The sequence below is a fragment of the Trachurus japonicus genome, chromosome 8 (assembly GCF_045865225.1).
Source record: "Trachurus japonicus isolate A0001 chromosome 8, Traja_1.0".
Classification (NCBI taxonomy): domain Eukaryota; kingdom Metazoa; phylum Chordata; class Actinopteri; order Carangiformes; family Carangidae; genus Trachurus; species Trachurus japonicus.
In genome coordinates, this window is record NC_140914.1 from 14,667,612 (window position 1) to 14,680,001 (window position 12,390).

The window sequence follows — 12,390 nt, forward strand, 5'->3', positions numbered from 1 at the left end:
TGTGAAAAATATGAATTATTAAGAATTATGAAAAAGATTAATTTACTGCTTATAATTTAGACTTATAGAAAAGATCACCTTGATTGTTTGGGTCAACATGTGTCAGAGTCTCAAAAAGCAGAAGTGTTTAGTGAGGAGGTTTTTGTCACAGTGTAAATCACTGTGATACGTGCTGCTGAGCAGAGCTGTCCCATGTGTGACAGTAATAAACTGCTGAGTCTCCCTCCTCCACATTGTTGATGATCAAACGATAATCTGTTGTTGACTGATGATTAGATGTGAACTTGGGAGAGGAGAAACCAGAGCCATAATATACAGAGCTCCAACTATGACGAAATCTCAGTACATACTGAGGAACTCCTCCTGGAATCTGTTTATACCAGATTGCTGGATAGTCAGTAACAGAGCCCAGGTTACAGTCCATGGTGACTGTCTCTCCTGTCCTCAGCGTCACAACAGGAGGCTTCTGTGTCACCACCGTCACACCACTCACACCTGGAAACAACAAGATGACACAGAGTCAAGAGAAACACACAGACTGATGAATCCAACATGAGCTGAGAGCTGCAGTAAGTCAGCCTCCTTACATGTTAGAGCAGTGATGAGAGTGCAGAGGGTCCCCAGCATGTTGTCAGTGTGAGCTGAGAACGGCCTTGTAGCTTGGAAAGTGAGCTCACTGCTGACAGATGAGAGGGTTTGGAGGATGAGGAGAGGAGGAGCTGGAGGAGCAATTTAATACAAGACTGAAACTGAGAGTGACTGACAGGAGGAGGAGCTGAGCTTAAATCTACATGGGTTGTCATGTTGTTTGTCTATGACTAACAACAAAATAACTGATACAAGTGGCACTTCTGGTCACATTTACATAAAGCTATAAATAAGGACAGGAGGCCTGCAGGTGCATCCTGGGACGGAACGGAAGAGAGGGAGGAGAGAGGTGATGCTTCACTGACTGAGGACAGCGGTTTGACAGCATGAACATTCATCTGAAACTATGAAAAGAAACATACAGTGTTTGGTTGGCTTAAGTGAATTAATATGATCATATGAAGTTAATTTCTAATGTAGATGTATAGGGATTACAGAAGTCTGGGCCCTGCTGTTTCATTCTTTTTTGATGTTGGCATTTAAATGACTCTAAATTTTACTGATGATTTAATGTGAATTTTGGAAACCAAAGCCATCATTAGCAACACAGAGGAACCTGATACAGTATGTGCACATCAGTGAGCAAGCCTTTAAGTAAATGTCTTATTTGTGTCTGTTACAGTACTATAGGTATGTGTACAATGCAAAACGTTTTGCATCTTTATTGTTTCATTGTTAATATTGAAGGTTGTAAAACCACTGACTTTCATTTCATCACCTCATTATGAAGATCATTATGACGATGAATGAAAAAAAAAACTTTAGATATAACTGTATTGTATTCATATGCTTAGTGAGTGCATGAATCTATTTTTAGTCACTTCAAACTAATAAAAAACACAAAAGAATAAAGAACATACAGTGTTAATTAGTGTGAAAAGAAAACTGTATTATATTCCAACTGTTATATCACAAATCTGAGATACATTTTCATTCATTATGTACGTTATATTCAGCATTTACACATAGAGCAGCAGGACAGTCAAAATCATTTGATAAATGCTGCCACCTTGTGGCTAAAAGTGACTTTGCAGAGAAAAAGAAAAGTACAAATTTAGGCGATTTCTACACCATGCATCACTAAGTCAGTCTTATTCATGTGATCATCTCCTCACATCACACTCATCAATAAAATAATAGATACTCATCTTCTTCTAAAATATATAAACATTCGTCTTTAACACATCAGCACTTCTAAGAGGAGGTCTGAGGTCTCTGCGGCCCCCTCCTCCTCGCTCTGACCAGGGCTGGCCTTGTGATAATCGCCCTCTCGGGAGCTCTCATCTGCGCTCGCAGTGGAGACCTCAGACCAACATTGGGGGGAAACCTCTGCAAGGGCCGTCGAGGCAGAGCAGATCTTCCCTCCTTCAGGTCGTCCACAAAGGCCTCCATTCTGTCAAACTTTGCAGTGAGACCCCCCAGCTCGTCTTTTAGAGCATTAAACTGCTTGTAGAGATCTCCCAGAGCATCTGACAGAGGTTGGATCCTGGACACGTGCATGAGCCATTTGGGAAAGAAGAAAAGAACAAATGTTTTCAGTATCTGAGTGACCAATCAGGGATCTTTGGCACTGCAATGCTCCGCAAGCTCATTTGAAACAGGAACATTGTTTATTTGCTAAGCACAAGTGAGAGGAGAACCAAGTTGAAATTGGCAACGTGAACATGAAAGCCACAGCACTGTGTTGAGCAGAAACAGCATCATCATCTGCAGCAAACATCGGGACAACAGACATAAATAATGTTAGTTGATTAAAAAAAGGCTCAAGTATAAATAAATTGATTGTTTTTTTTGGGGCCCAAGTTTAGTAACACTGAGCTGTCTGCTGTCCACCTGAAACTGTTATTCTGGGCTGTTCATGTTCTCCTGGCTGTTGCTGGTATCATGCTCCAGAGCTTAATCTCCAGAGGAAAGGCCTGATGACTTCAAGCAATGTCTGGCAGAAACACTGTATTCATCAGAACATGAGACTGAAACACTTCCAATTTTCTTTTGGCGCTGTATCTGCAGTGAGGTAATTTACAAAGCAGAGTCAGCCTCGTATTGAACCGTGTATGGTAATCATGGATCACATTAGTGGTTCTGACAGGTCCACAATCACGAGCAGAGTAAAGCGAGTTACATAATTCTTAATTTCATACAACTGTAAGGAACGATGAAATCTTCACTGACGTCAGCGTGTCTTGCTATTCTTGCACATCTCTTGCGCAACATTTGGACTTAGTTTTTTTGGTTGTTGTTCTGGCTTGTTCATGAATCATCACTGCAGAACAGAGTCGGTCCAGTTATATCATATCCTGGTGTGGATGCGTGTAAGTGTAACCCACCTGTTGTATTCAGGAAGGACAGAGGCGTGGTCATTGATCAGCAGATCTTTCACTTGTGTTAGAATAGCATATTTCCAGTTGTCCAACACTTGAGTCAGGTTGGAGCAAGTCTTTCCGTCGGTGTGTTCTGCTGAAGACAGAAACTTATAGTGAGGCTGTGTGGGCTGGTGTTCATTCTACACACAACCTTGACTGGAAGGTTGTGACCTGCTTTTGTAAGGAAAAATTCATTGTTGACAGATTGTGGAGAGTGACGACACAACTTCCCTGACCTTTAGGATCCCAGCGGGAAGTTTCCTGTTTCCATTTCTGAGCTCCACACGTTGAGATCATGCAGAGAAGGACCAGAGCCCCCTCCATCTTCATCTTCCTCCCCTCAACCACAAAAACAGAAGTATAAGACTGATAAATGAATGCACCGGAGGCAAAGAAATCCCAGAAATGTTTCAATAAAATTCTATCAAAGTCTAATCGATTTTGCTGGATGCTCAAAAACATTTATTTTGATCAAAGACAATAGGTATCCAAGATGTTGTCCCTCCAATAAGAGCATTTAAAAGATCATTTTATAAAGCAAGACTGATGGATATGTATTGGAGAAAATATTTTTCACACTCTATCTTCATTTACCAGAGTAGACAGTGCTAATCAGTGTTAGTCAGAGGATTTTACGATACCTTTCTGTGAAGTAGTGCCAGGTGTTTTTCCTGGTCGAGCAGCAGAGCAAACTCAGAGGTCCGATCCTTCAACAGTGTCGCACTGAGAAACCATGACCTGGGCAGCACTCTCTTATAACTCCCTCCCTCAGCTCCCAGAGCCATTCCCCCCACCTGCTCCCTCCCACTTCAGTGATGCAGGCGCTGTGATGCACTCTACAAGTGCACTGCCACACAGACAAACACACAGTATGGTGCTGAAGGCAAAATTCCCCAAATACAAACACACTTTCCATCTCATTCCTTTCTCAGATGTGTCTTGCAGCCTGTGATACTGATAACCCCACAGAGGCTGAATGGGAAGTTCTGATGATCTCCCTATCTATTCTCCAGCTATCCGCCACATGTCTTTTAGCTGCTGTGTGTGGTGTAGGGCGACTAGACGCCTATAGGCTTTAAATCCAGAGGAGGTGTTTGATGTAGCAGTGTGGTTCCAGCATAACATTCTTACTGCCTACTGTAATACAATCTGCTCTGCATCTGGGCTATGACAAACCCAGCCAGAAGCTGTCAGGGAAGATCAAAACCTGAAGGGCCACATTTAATGGAGTTAAACATTTTTTAAAAAAAACAAAAAAAAAGACTGCACAGATTGTTTGGTGTCAATCATTTCAATTGATAAGTAATAAAATTGATCAGACACTGTCTAATTCACATGAATGTAAATATTTTATATGGAAATAAGCACAGTTTCCAAAGCCTCTCTTAAAAGAAGAATGTCTTTATAATCTGCACAGGCATAATATACAGCAGGACCCTTTGGTGTCAGTCATTTCAATTGATTAGTAATAAAGTTGATCAGACACTGATTCACTGTTTTTCATATTCAGATATTTTATTATAAACACGTTTTCTGAAACTTCACAGCAATTAAAGGTTTCTTCACTATCTGCATGCGCATATAGTTCCAGCAGGACCCAAGAGAAGAAGAAAAATATATGTCACTTAAGTACATTTTCCATCATTAGATTAGTAAATACTGGGCAAAAGGAGTGATTTTCCTTGTCAGCTCTGAAATGAAATACCTTTCCTTGCGAGAAATTCCAGCACTGATCTGCTCCAGATCTGAACTCCTTTAATTCCATTTGAAAGAGTGTGCAGCATCCTGTGCTGATGTGTGCAGATTCACATTGATATATGACAGCAGACCAACCCATCACTGCTGAAAAGGAATCTGGCTGGGCAACCGTCCCTGCCATCTGCACCAACTTAGAGCCCACAGAGACAACAGAGCCTAATGCATGCTGTAGGTAGGATGAACACGGTGGTATCTGCTCCATACATCTTCAGTGTTGACAACACTACATGAGATGTTGGATTCTGCTCAAGAAATGGCAGCTAAACGCACTTTAAATTCCCACCACCTCAAACACATCTGGAAATGGGGAAAAGTGTGATATAAAAAAATAAAAAAATCTCACTCTCAGATTCTGTCATCGAGCAATTCTTATTATATCAACATTTAAAATCTTCAAATAAATTATTTATTAGCTCACAACTGACATTTGATCATAAAGCTATAATGGTGGTTGTTTGTCTTTTGATCCAAGCAGACTGGAGTTCATTGTTTGCCCAGAGTGTTATTTTCCACTACATCAGTGGAAACGTGCAGCTGAGCTCTGACAGAAGGTTTGTGTTTTACAGGCAGCAGAGGAATGAGTATTCTGAAATTTTATTTAGAAATAATAATATGAAATAATAATACCTCACAGTAGAAGCAAAAGTTTTGCATCCAGTTTATTTTTACAGAGGTTTCATAGGAAAATTAAAGGAAAATATCAAGATAAAGGTTTCTCTATTACTATTATTTTTCTTTTTTTAAATATAAACTCTATATATTATGTAGTTATTGGAGTTTAATGCATTATATTTCACGCATGGTCACATCATGTATGTAAAATGTACTATAAAATAGCAATGGAAACACTGTAGAAATGCAAGTAGAGGTATGAATGCAGGTGAACATCCATCTCCAGGACACCACAAACATTAGCTCCAGTATCAAACAGGCAGCTGTAACATCACAGACATATCTGAGAGGTCAACGATCGATGCAATAAATTAGAATTTGTTTTTCCTGTTAATACACATTGATATGGAAACAGATTCATGGCAGGACCGATGCCCGGCTTCATAGGCCTCTCGAGTCCCATCTGGAGTCCAACACCAGGCTCTGTCTGCAGCAGAAGACAGTCGACTTCCTTCCAGCTCTCTGCAGCTCAGGCCAGCGCAGGCAGAGGAAAGAATGACAGCAGCGGACCAGCAGAGCCAGAGGGTGAGATAGCCAGGCCTCCTCTGTCTGTTTCTTTACTGTTTTTTAACTCGCTATCACATGTGCTCTCTCACTTGCTGCTTGTTATTGACTCACATCTCGTCATAATGAGTTTATCAGAGCGATATTTAGAGGACAGTTAAGATGGAATATATCAACTCTCATGGCCAAAGATTGTTGCCAAACAGAAGGTGCACCTTGAGGATTCTTGTGTTTCAAAGGAATCATGTGACTGTAAAGGCTTGTAAAGGGGGACAGATGACCAAGAGGATGATGTAGTCGCTTGTTATTGCCTAACTGAGCAAGATGGTGGGATAAGTCATTTGGAGTTAGTTTAATGTTCTACATTAAAAATTGTAGTGCATGTCATCATAATGAAGTCAATAAGTATGATGTAATGTAGAAAAAAATAAGGTACAGTATGCTACATTTAGTTATTTCTGTTTGAGCCAAACTGGATTTAACACAACCTTCAGCTGTACCAAACACTAACTGGATTATTACTAATTACCACCTTCCACCTGTACTTACACATTTTGTGGATAAAAGAGACACTGCCAGTGCTTCTGTCTTATTTTGAAAGGTTTCATGTATGTATATTTTAATTCATTGCTGCTCTCCAATGGTCACCGTGAGGTACTGCAATACTGCATTCAATTCCATGTCAGCATAATGTTTTTTCCAGGATAAGTGCTTTTGTATCAGTTTGTACAATTCAGTATTTGTGTAGTTTTTTTCTAGTTTTTTTTTTACAAATACAAACATAACATTGGTAGTGGTGGTACAGTAAATATATAAAAATCAAATGCCTCAATAACTGCTGCTTTCTCATGTGAAGACCTGCTTGGCATATTCTGCAAAGATTTTTTAGTGTTGTGGTTCCACGTGGAAAAAAAGTTCAGAGGCAGAATTCAGAATAGTGGGAAAATAACAACATTTTGAGGAGCCGTCATGCAGCAATTTTTGTTTCTGCTAAAGCAGCGACAGCCAAAAAGGAGCCTGTAAAATGCATCATTAACAGGCCTGGATCACAGCCTCTCACTCATAAAAGGAAGGTGCTGTTTATCAAAGCTGCAGCTTGGAAGCACCAAACAGATTTGCACCATGTGTTATATCACTCTAGGTTTCTGTGCATGTACTTCAGTCATTATGACATATTCATGCATTGTGTGCATCATCCTAAGCCTTCATTCGGACACATACTGTATGTAATATTTCATGCACAGGAAGTTTGTCTGCTCTTTTACAGGGCTCATTTCCTCTGGCAGTGCACCAGAGCTGCCTGGGCTTTCTTAAATCTGTTGAGATAGTTGGTGGAAATTTTACACTTTGATTGATCCTCTTATATTCCAACAGGCAAGATTTATTCCATCCCATCATAGCAGGGCCAGGTGACCAGTCATGTCTTTTTTAGCCAAACAGCTTTAACCACAAACTGACATTAAATGGCTCACATGATAACAATTAGGAATGTATTTTCCTGATATTGGACCTGATTTATAAAACTGAACTTTGACCTTTTTAAGTAAAGTAATGCAATGTCTGTTAGTATACAGTCCCTGGAAACATTGGAAAGATTAGGAAGAGCTATTAACATGGAATGTTAATTGGTAAAAAAAGAAAATGAATGAAACTGACAATGAAACTTCTGTTTTCAGTGAAGCTTGTAAATAACTACAGTTAGTCCATAGTGCTTAGCCAAACAGTTTTGGCTGCTTCAGATACATCACAATTGGAGTAGGGCTGATCCTAATTAGCACCTAGCCAGAGAAAACCAAGATCATGTTTGTGATCTGGCGAGATGTGATGAAAACTAGTGGATAGGTGTGATCAAAAGAATTTTAAATCATTCAATCATCAATTAAATACAGATTATGTGAAATGAGGGTCTAAAAGCTGCCGACCGCCGGCACATGTTGATCATCACTGGGGCCAACGAGAGTTGTTTTTCTTTCCTTAGTTGAGCCATGACGAGGTGAAATGTCAACTAATTTGCATGAAGGAAAACAAACATTAATATTTTTTGCACGCTCCCTGTGGAGGCCTTGACTGCCTGGTTGGAAACAACTGCAGTAAATGTCAGGAAACTGAGGCCCAAACATGAGATTAGCTGAGTTTGTAGCTGATTCAACCATGTGCTAAAGTCCTCAGATTCCAGTTTTTATAATATCAAGAACAGTTTTACGTGGATTGGTGTCACTAAGTTTTTATTTTTGAACCTATATCAAATTACAAGTTGTTTTTCCCGTCTTAATTTAATTTTCATCTTTTGGTGTCAGCAGTGCTTTTAGCTAGTAGGACGAAACGCACCATTTTCTATAAGCAACTATCCTACTTGTTACTTTGCATACCCAGTTAAAAGATGACATAACAGTTGAAAACTATGACATGTTTGTGGTTAATGTGAGTAAACTTAACATCGATTGTCTTGTTTGTCTGTGTCCCATCTGTATCTGCCACTGTGTGTAGGCCTATGTGTGCGCGTGGGTGGGTCTCATTCATGCTGTGATAACCGTCTAATCCCCTCACTGTGACTCTCACATGATGAAGAAATCCCACATCTCTCAGGAGCCTGGGGCTGAACACTGCATGGTTATTCCACCTCTGCTCACATGCTCCTCTGTTCGTACTGTAGCCAATGTTCCCCCTGTGCTACACTTTAGCTTCGGTCACTCAGACCAGCTAAAAGCACAGGGAGAGGTTCGTCTCCCAGTGAGCCGACAACATGAAGAGATACTTGGGGATAAAAAAGATTCCTTTGCCATGGTTAAAAGGGGACGGTGTGCAGAATGAGGCCAGTCCACTCATACCAAAGGTAAGGGGTTTCTTTTGAACTTGTGATTTGATTACAATCTACCTCTCCAATAAATCTATGGTATTTAGTTGCATTCCTATGTGTCCAAAGGCAGGCTCTGCAAAAGAGGAAGCTCAGGAGCTTGTCCAGGTCACCACTGAATTTCACCAACCAGAGTCAAACAATGGACAGGACTACGAGACCTCTGTTTTCACAAGGTTTCAGCCCCACCACAGTTATTCTCTCATGGACTATTTCCTAAAGTATTTCCTGTTCCTATGCAATCTGGTGTTCACAGTTCTGGGCCTGGTGGTCCTCGGTCTGGGGATGTGGGGTCTCATCAGCAAAGAGTCATTTGCTCAGGAGAAGATCAGCAGCATCGGCACTGACCCGATGCTGATACTTGTGACTATGGGCTTGCTCTTGACTATGCTCTGCCTGTCGGGCTGCGTGGGCGCAATAAGAGAGAACTGCTGCTTGTTGAAGCTGTTCTCCGCCGCGGTGCTGATGCTCATCACGGCCCAGGTGTTGACCGCCATTCTGGCCTACAGCGTACAAGACCAGATTGGAGCCTACCTGCGGTCGGGGATGTTAACGGCAATGGTGCGTTACCAGGACGATGTGGATCTGAGGTTCATCACAGACGAGATTCAGTCAAACCTTCAGTGCTGTGGGGCAGATAACTACCGTGACTGGGAGGTCAACATGTGAGTACAGTGTGACCAACTCGGATACATTTATATAAAAGACCTATTGGTCATGATGTGGGAATGTCCTGAGCTCTATGTTTTCTCTCACTTTCCTCAGATATTATAACTGCTCAGCCCCAGGAGTGCTGGCCTGTGGTGTCCCAGCGACGTGCTGCGTGGACCCTTTGGAGAACGGCACAGTGTGGAACTCCCAGTGTGGGTTAGGGGCACAACAGCTCGACGAGTTCACCGCTCAGAGTGTGATCTTCCTGGGCGGTTGTCTGGGAGGAATCTCCCGCTGGGTGGAGCAGCATGAAGGCCTGATAGGGACGGTTTGCATCGTTGCAGTGGGGATCCAGATTCTGACCCTGTTCGTCACTACAAGACTGCTGGAAAGCATCCAATGGCATAAAGTTTATTTATGAAATCGGACGATGAATGCACATTGATATCTAATGAATGGACTACTTTTGATTCTGGTCTTGTTTTCACACAACCAAACTGCTAATTGTCAAAAACTCAGATTTCTGTACCTGTTTTGCAAAAGGAGGAAACATTTAAAGCTTCAAAGCATAACAAGACCAGTTAGATTTGCAGGCGAGGCAGTACAGTATGTGCCTTATACCTCTTATAACTTTGTTGTACTGTTCACTGTCACTGCCACTGGGCAACATTTTCTGTACCTTTTTACCTGAACAAAATCTGATGTGATTTCCAAAATTATGAATTTCAAAATGATAATTAGCAACTTGAAAGCAAATGTTTTTAACCTGTTTCCAACCTTAACGCTTAATGCCATAAGCTAACAGCTACTGGTTGCAGCTTTCTATTTATTCTACTGACATTTATTTATTCATTCTATTGACATCTACGTCCAACCAAACAATTAGTTGAATTATTGGCAAAATACAACTCTTGTGTTGTGGGAATTGGCGGTGGTTTAATTGGCCTAATGCACAGTTATGATTATTTTGTAATTCACATGCTACTTTTCTAAAAAAACAAAAAAAAAAAAACATAAAGCATTTTTATGGAAATTGTGCAATTGTGCATGAGTAACACCTCACAAGTCAGAGTGGGAAAGAACAAGGAAATCTTTGAGGTTGTAAAAAAAATCCAAGCTTTATTCTGAGTTTCAATTGTACATAATAAATATGATGCTGACAGTTGTGCAGACACTTTGTCTTTAATGCCAGTAACCAAGCCTCCAGTTACAGCTCCAACCTCAATGATGTAAAACACATTTAGCATCAGTGGGGCATGCATGTTAAAATGGCAGCTTGAGAGTCATATGAAAATAAATGTAATATATAAAAACAACTCAGGCAAAGAGCATCCACAATATACAAGTGTGTGGTTTACCACTCAAACAAAACCAATACCGACAATCCTGATTGTTGGAGAGTTGGTGGTTGAGGTTCCAGTTTCTAAATTTGCCACATTGTTGGTTCCCTTTGATGAATATAAAAAGAATCGGACAGCGAGGTCGAGGAGACTCAGATGATTCCATATTGAGCCAGTTCATGTAGCTCTAGATGGCTGTAGGCTTCCCATGGGCAGATTACTGTGATGTCTAAAAAAAGAAACTAGATGTAGTTAATGACATACTGTAAAGGAAATGTTGTGTGATTTGTGTGCAGTTGTAATGAACTTATTCTGCTATTTTTCCTTACCAGTGCCGAGACCTTCCATTCCTGGAATCTCCTCTCCGAAGCTGAGGGAGAAAAAAAAACAAATCACATGTTATTATCAAGGGGGACCTGTGGTTTAGTTTAAATCTTACACAAAATGTAAGTAAGTGGCCTACCCAATGACGCCCCTCTTAGGGGGCTTGCTCTTGAACTGGCGGGTGTTTCTCTGTTTGAACTTGGCCTGGCCCTTGCGTGGGGACCCGGGTCCGGTGGCTCTGGTGGGAGCCTTGGTGCCAGTCTTTGCTTCAGGTTTGGCCACGTCCAAGTTCATATTTCTCTTTTTTGAACTACAGTGGAACAGCAATGTTCAAATTTAATCACACTTTATTCAAGACTAATGATCAATATACACTTCCACTATAGATTTTATTTTGATATAAAATGAGACGAAAAAGTAGCCTCTGACTAACTTTATATCTGAAGACATGCAGAGAGAATGAAGGCCCCTGTAATCCCACACTCACATTACTAAATAACCCTCCACATGGCTTCTAAGCTACACAGCGTCTACATAATCAGATTATTGTGAGAACATGCTGAATCTGCTTGTGGTCTCACTCTGACTGAATAGCTCATAGATTACACAATCAATTTGTCTGCAACATTATTTATAGGACAAATTGTACACAGTGGGGGAACCACAACTGATAGTAAGTACTAAGTAAGTAAGTAATTTATTTAGCACATTTTATACGCAGGCGTGACTCAATGTACTTCACGTGATACAGAAAGACAAAGGACATGATAAAACACATTGGATCCTGACACAATAAAAAGGTAGGTGATAGGCCTATTGAATAACAAGAAATGTAATTATAGAAACATTCAAAGCAGATATAATTTAGTAAATAATTTGTTGTGAAAAATTTGATTAGCCTACATTTATATAAAGCTTCCAAAAGATACTCAATGACAAATTTATGTGGTTCAAATTCAAGGCTGTAGCTTTGCCATAAAACACTCTTTACGGCTCTACTGTACAGTTTATTGTTTGTTTTTTCGTCTTGTTTTTTTTTTAACAGTGTCAGAAATGTAAATTTAATTGAATGGTAGAATCGTACTGGAACACTTTTTTTTTTATCAAGTTTTATCAATAGATTTTGGATGACCACATTATTGAATATAATGCTGTTATATTAATTTAAACTTCAATTAAGTCCAAAACAGATTTATTAAAACACCAATGACAAAGTCAACATACAAATACCCTAACCCTAACCCATCAGAGGATCATAAAAGTAGAATCAATGGCA

The 12,390-nt window shown here is 40.3% G+C and overlaps 3 protein-coding genes across 8 annotated transcripts; 1 reads left to right on the forward strand and 2 right to left on the reverse strand.

The window, feature by feature from the left end:
* Positions 1–1,516: 1,516 nt before the first annotated feature.
* LOC146982868 (uncharacterized) lies at positions 1,517–3,792 on the reverse strand. 6 transcript variants are annotated; one of them, XM_085784125.1, is made up of 4 exons: positions 3,653–3,792; positions 3,248–3,350; positions 2,976–3,105; positions 1,517–2,134 (listed from the first exon to the last, which is right to left on the reverse strand). In XM_085784125.1, the coding sequence occupies exons 2-4, from the start codon at positions 3,339–3,341 to the stop codon at positions 1,843–1,845; spliced, it is 516 nt and encodes a 171-aa protein (XP_085640251.1). In that variant the 5' UTR covers positions 3,342–3,350; positions 3,653–3,792; the 3' UTR covers positions 1,517–1,842. The 6 variants fall into 6 exon arrangements, with proteins under 6 accessions (XP_085640251.1, XP_085640252.1, XP_085640254.1 ...); XM_085784126.1 differs by having other exon boundaries at positions 2,976–3,102; positions 3,653–3,791; XM_085784128.1 differs by having other exon boundaries at positions 2,976–3,102; positions 3,248–3,341; positions 3,653–3,758.
* Positions 3,793–5,931: 2,139 nt separating this feature from the next.
* On the forward strand, positions 5,932–10,035 carry tspan10 (tetraspanin 10). Its single transcript, XM_085785402.1, has 4 exons — positions 5,932–5,966; positions 8,532–8,778; positions 8,869–9,464; positions 9,565–10,035. The coding sequence occupies exons 2-4, from the start codon at positions 8,689–8,691 to the stop codon at positions 9,869–9,871; spliced, it is 993 nt and encodes a 330-aa protein (XP_085641528.1). The 5' UTR covers positions 5,932–5,966; positions 8,532–8,688; the 3' UTR covers positions 9,872–10,035.
* Positions 10,036–10,536: 501 nt separating this feature from the next.
* On the reverse strand, positions 10,537–11,457 carry LOC146982870 (retinal cone rhodopsin-sensitive cGMP 3',5'-cyclic phosphodiesterase subunit gamma-like). Its single transcript, XM_085785403.1, has 3 exons — positions 11,254–11,457; positions 11,120–11,160; positions 10,537–11,019 (listed from the first exon to the last, which is right to left on the reverse strand). The coding sequence occupies exons 1-3, from the start codon at positions 11,406–11,408 to the stop codon at positions 10,943–10,945; spliced, it is 273 nt and encodes a 90-aa protein (XP_085641529.1). The 5' UTR covers positions 11,409–11,457; the 3' UTR covers positions 10,537–10,942.
* Between the last annotated feature and the right edge of the window lie 933 nt (positions 11,458–12,390).

Coding starts and splice junctions, on each gene's coding strand:
- tspan10 (XM_085785402.1), top strand. CDS start 8,689: ATGAAGAGATACTTGGGGATAAAAAAGATTCCTTTGCCATGGTTAAAA. Junction 8,779..8,868: donor CCAGTCCACTCATACCAAAG/GTAAGGGGTTTC, acceptor ATGTGTCCAAAG/GCAGGCTCTGCAAAAGAGGA. Junction 9,465..9,564: donor CGTGACTGGGAGGTCAACAT/GTGAGTACAGTG, acceptor CACTTTCCTCAG/ATATTATAACTGCTCAGCCC.
- LOC146982870 (XM_085785403.1), bottom strand. CDS start 11,408: ATGAACTTGGACGTGGCCAAACCTGAAGCAAAGACTGGCACCAAGGCT. Junction 11,161..11,253: donor CCTAAGAGGGGCGTCATTGG/GTAGGCCACTTA, acceptor TTTCTCCCTCAG/CTTCGGAGAGGAGATTCCAG. Junction 11,020..11,119: donor AATGGAAGGTCTCGGCACTG/GTAAGGAAAAAT, acceptor TTCTTTTTTTAG/ACATCACAGTAATCTGCCCA.
- LOC146982868 (XM_085784125.1), bottom strand. CDS start 3,341: ATGAAGATGGAGGGGGCTCTGGTCCTTCTCTGCATGATCTCAACGTGT. Junction 3,106..3,247: donor TTCCCGCTGGGATCCTAAAG/GTCAGGGAAGTT, acceptor TTCTGTCTTCAG/CAGAACACACCGACGGAAAG. Junction 2,135..2,975: donor GTCCTTCCTGAATACAACAG/GTGGGTTACACT, acceptor GCACGTGTCCAG/GATCCAACCTCTGTCAGATG.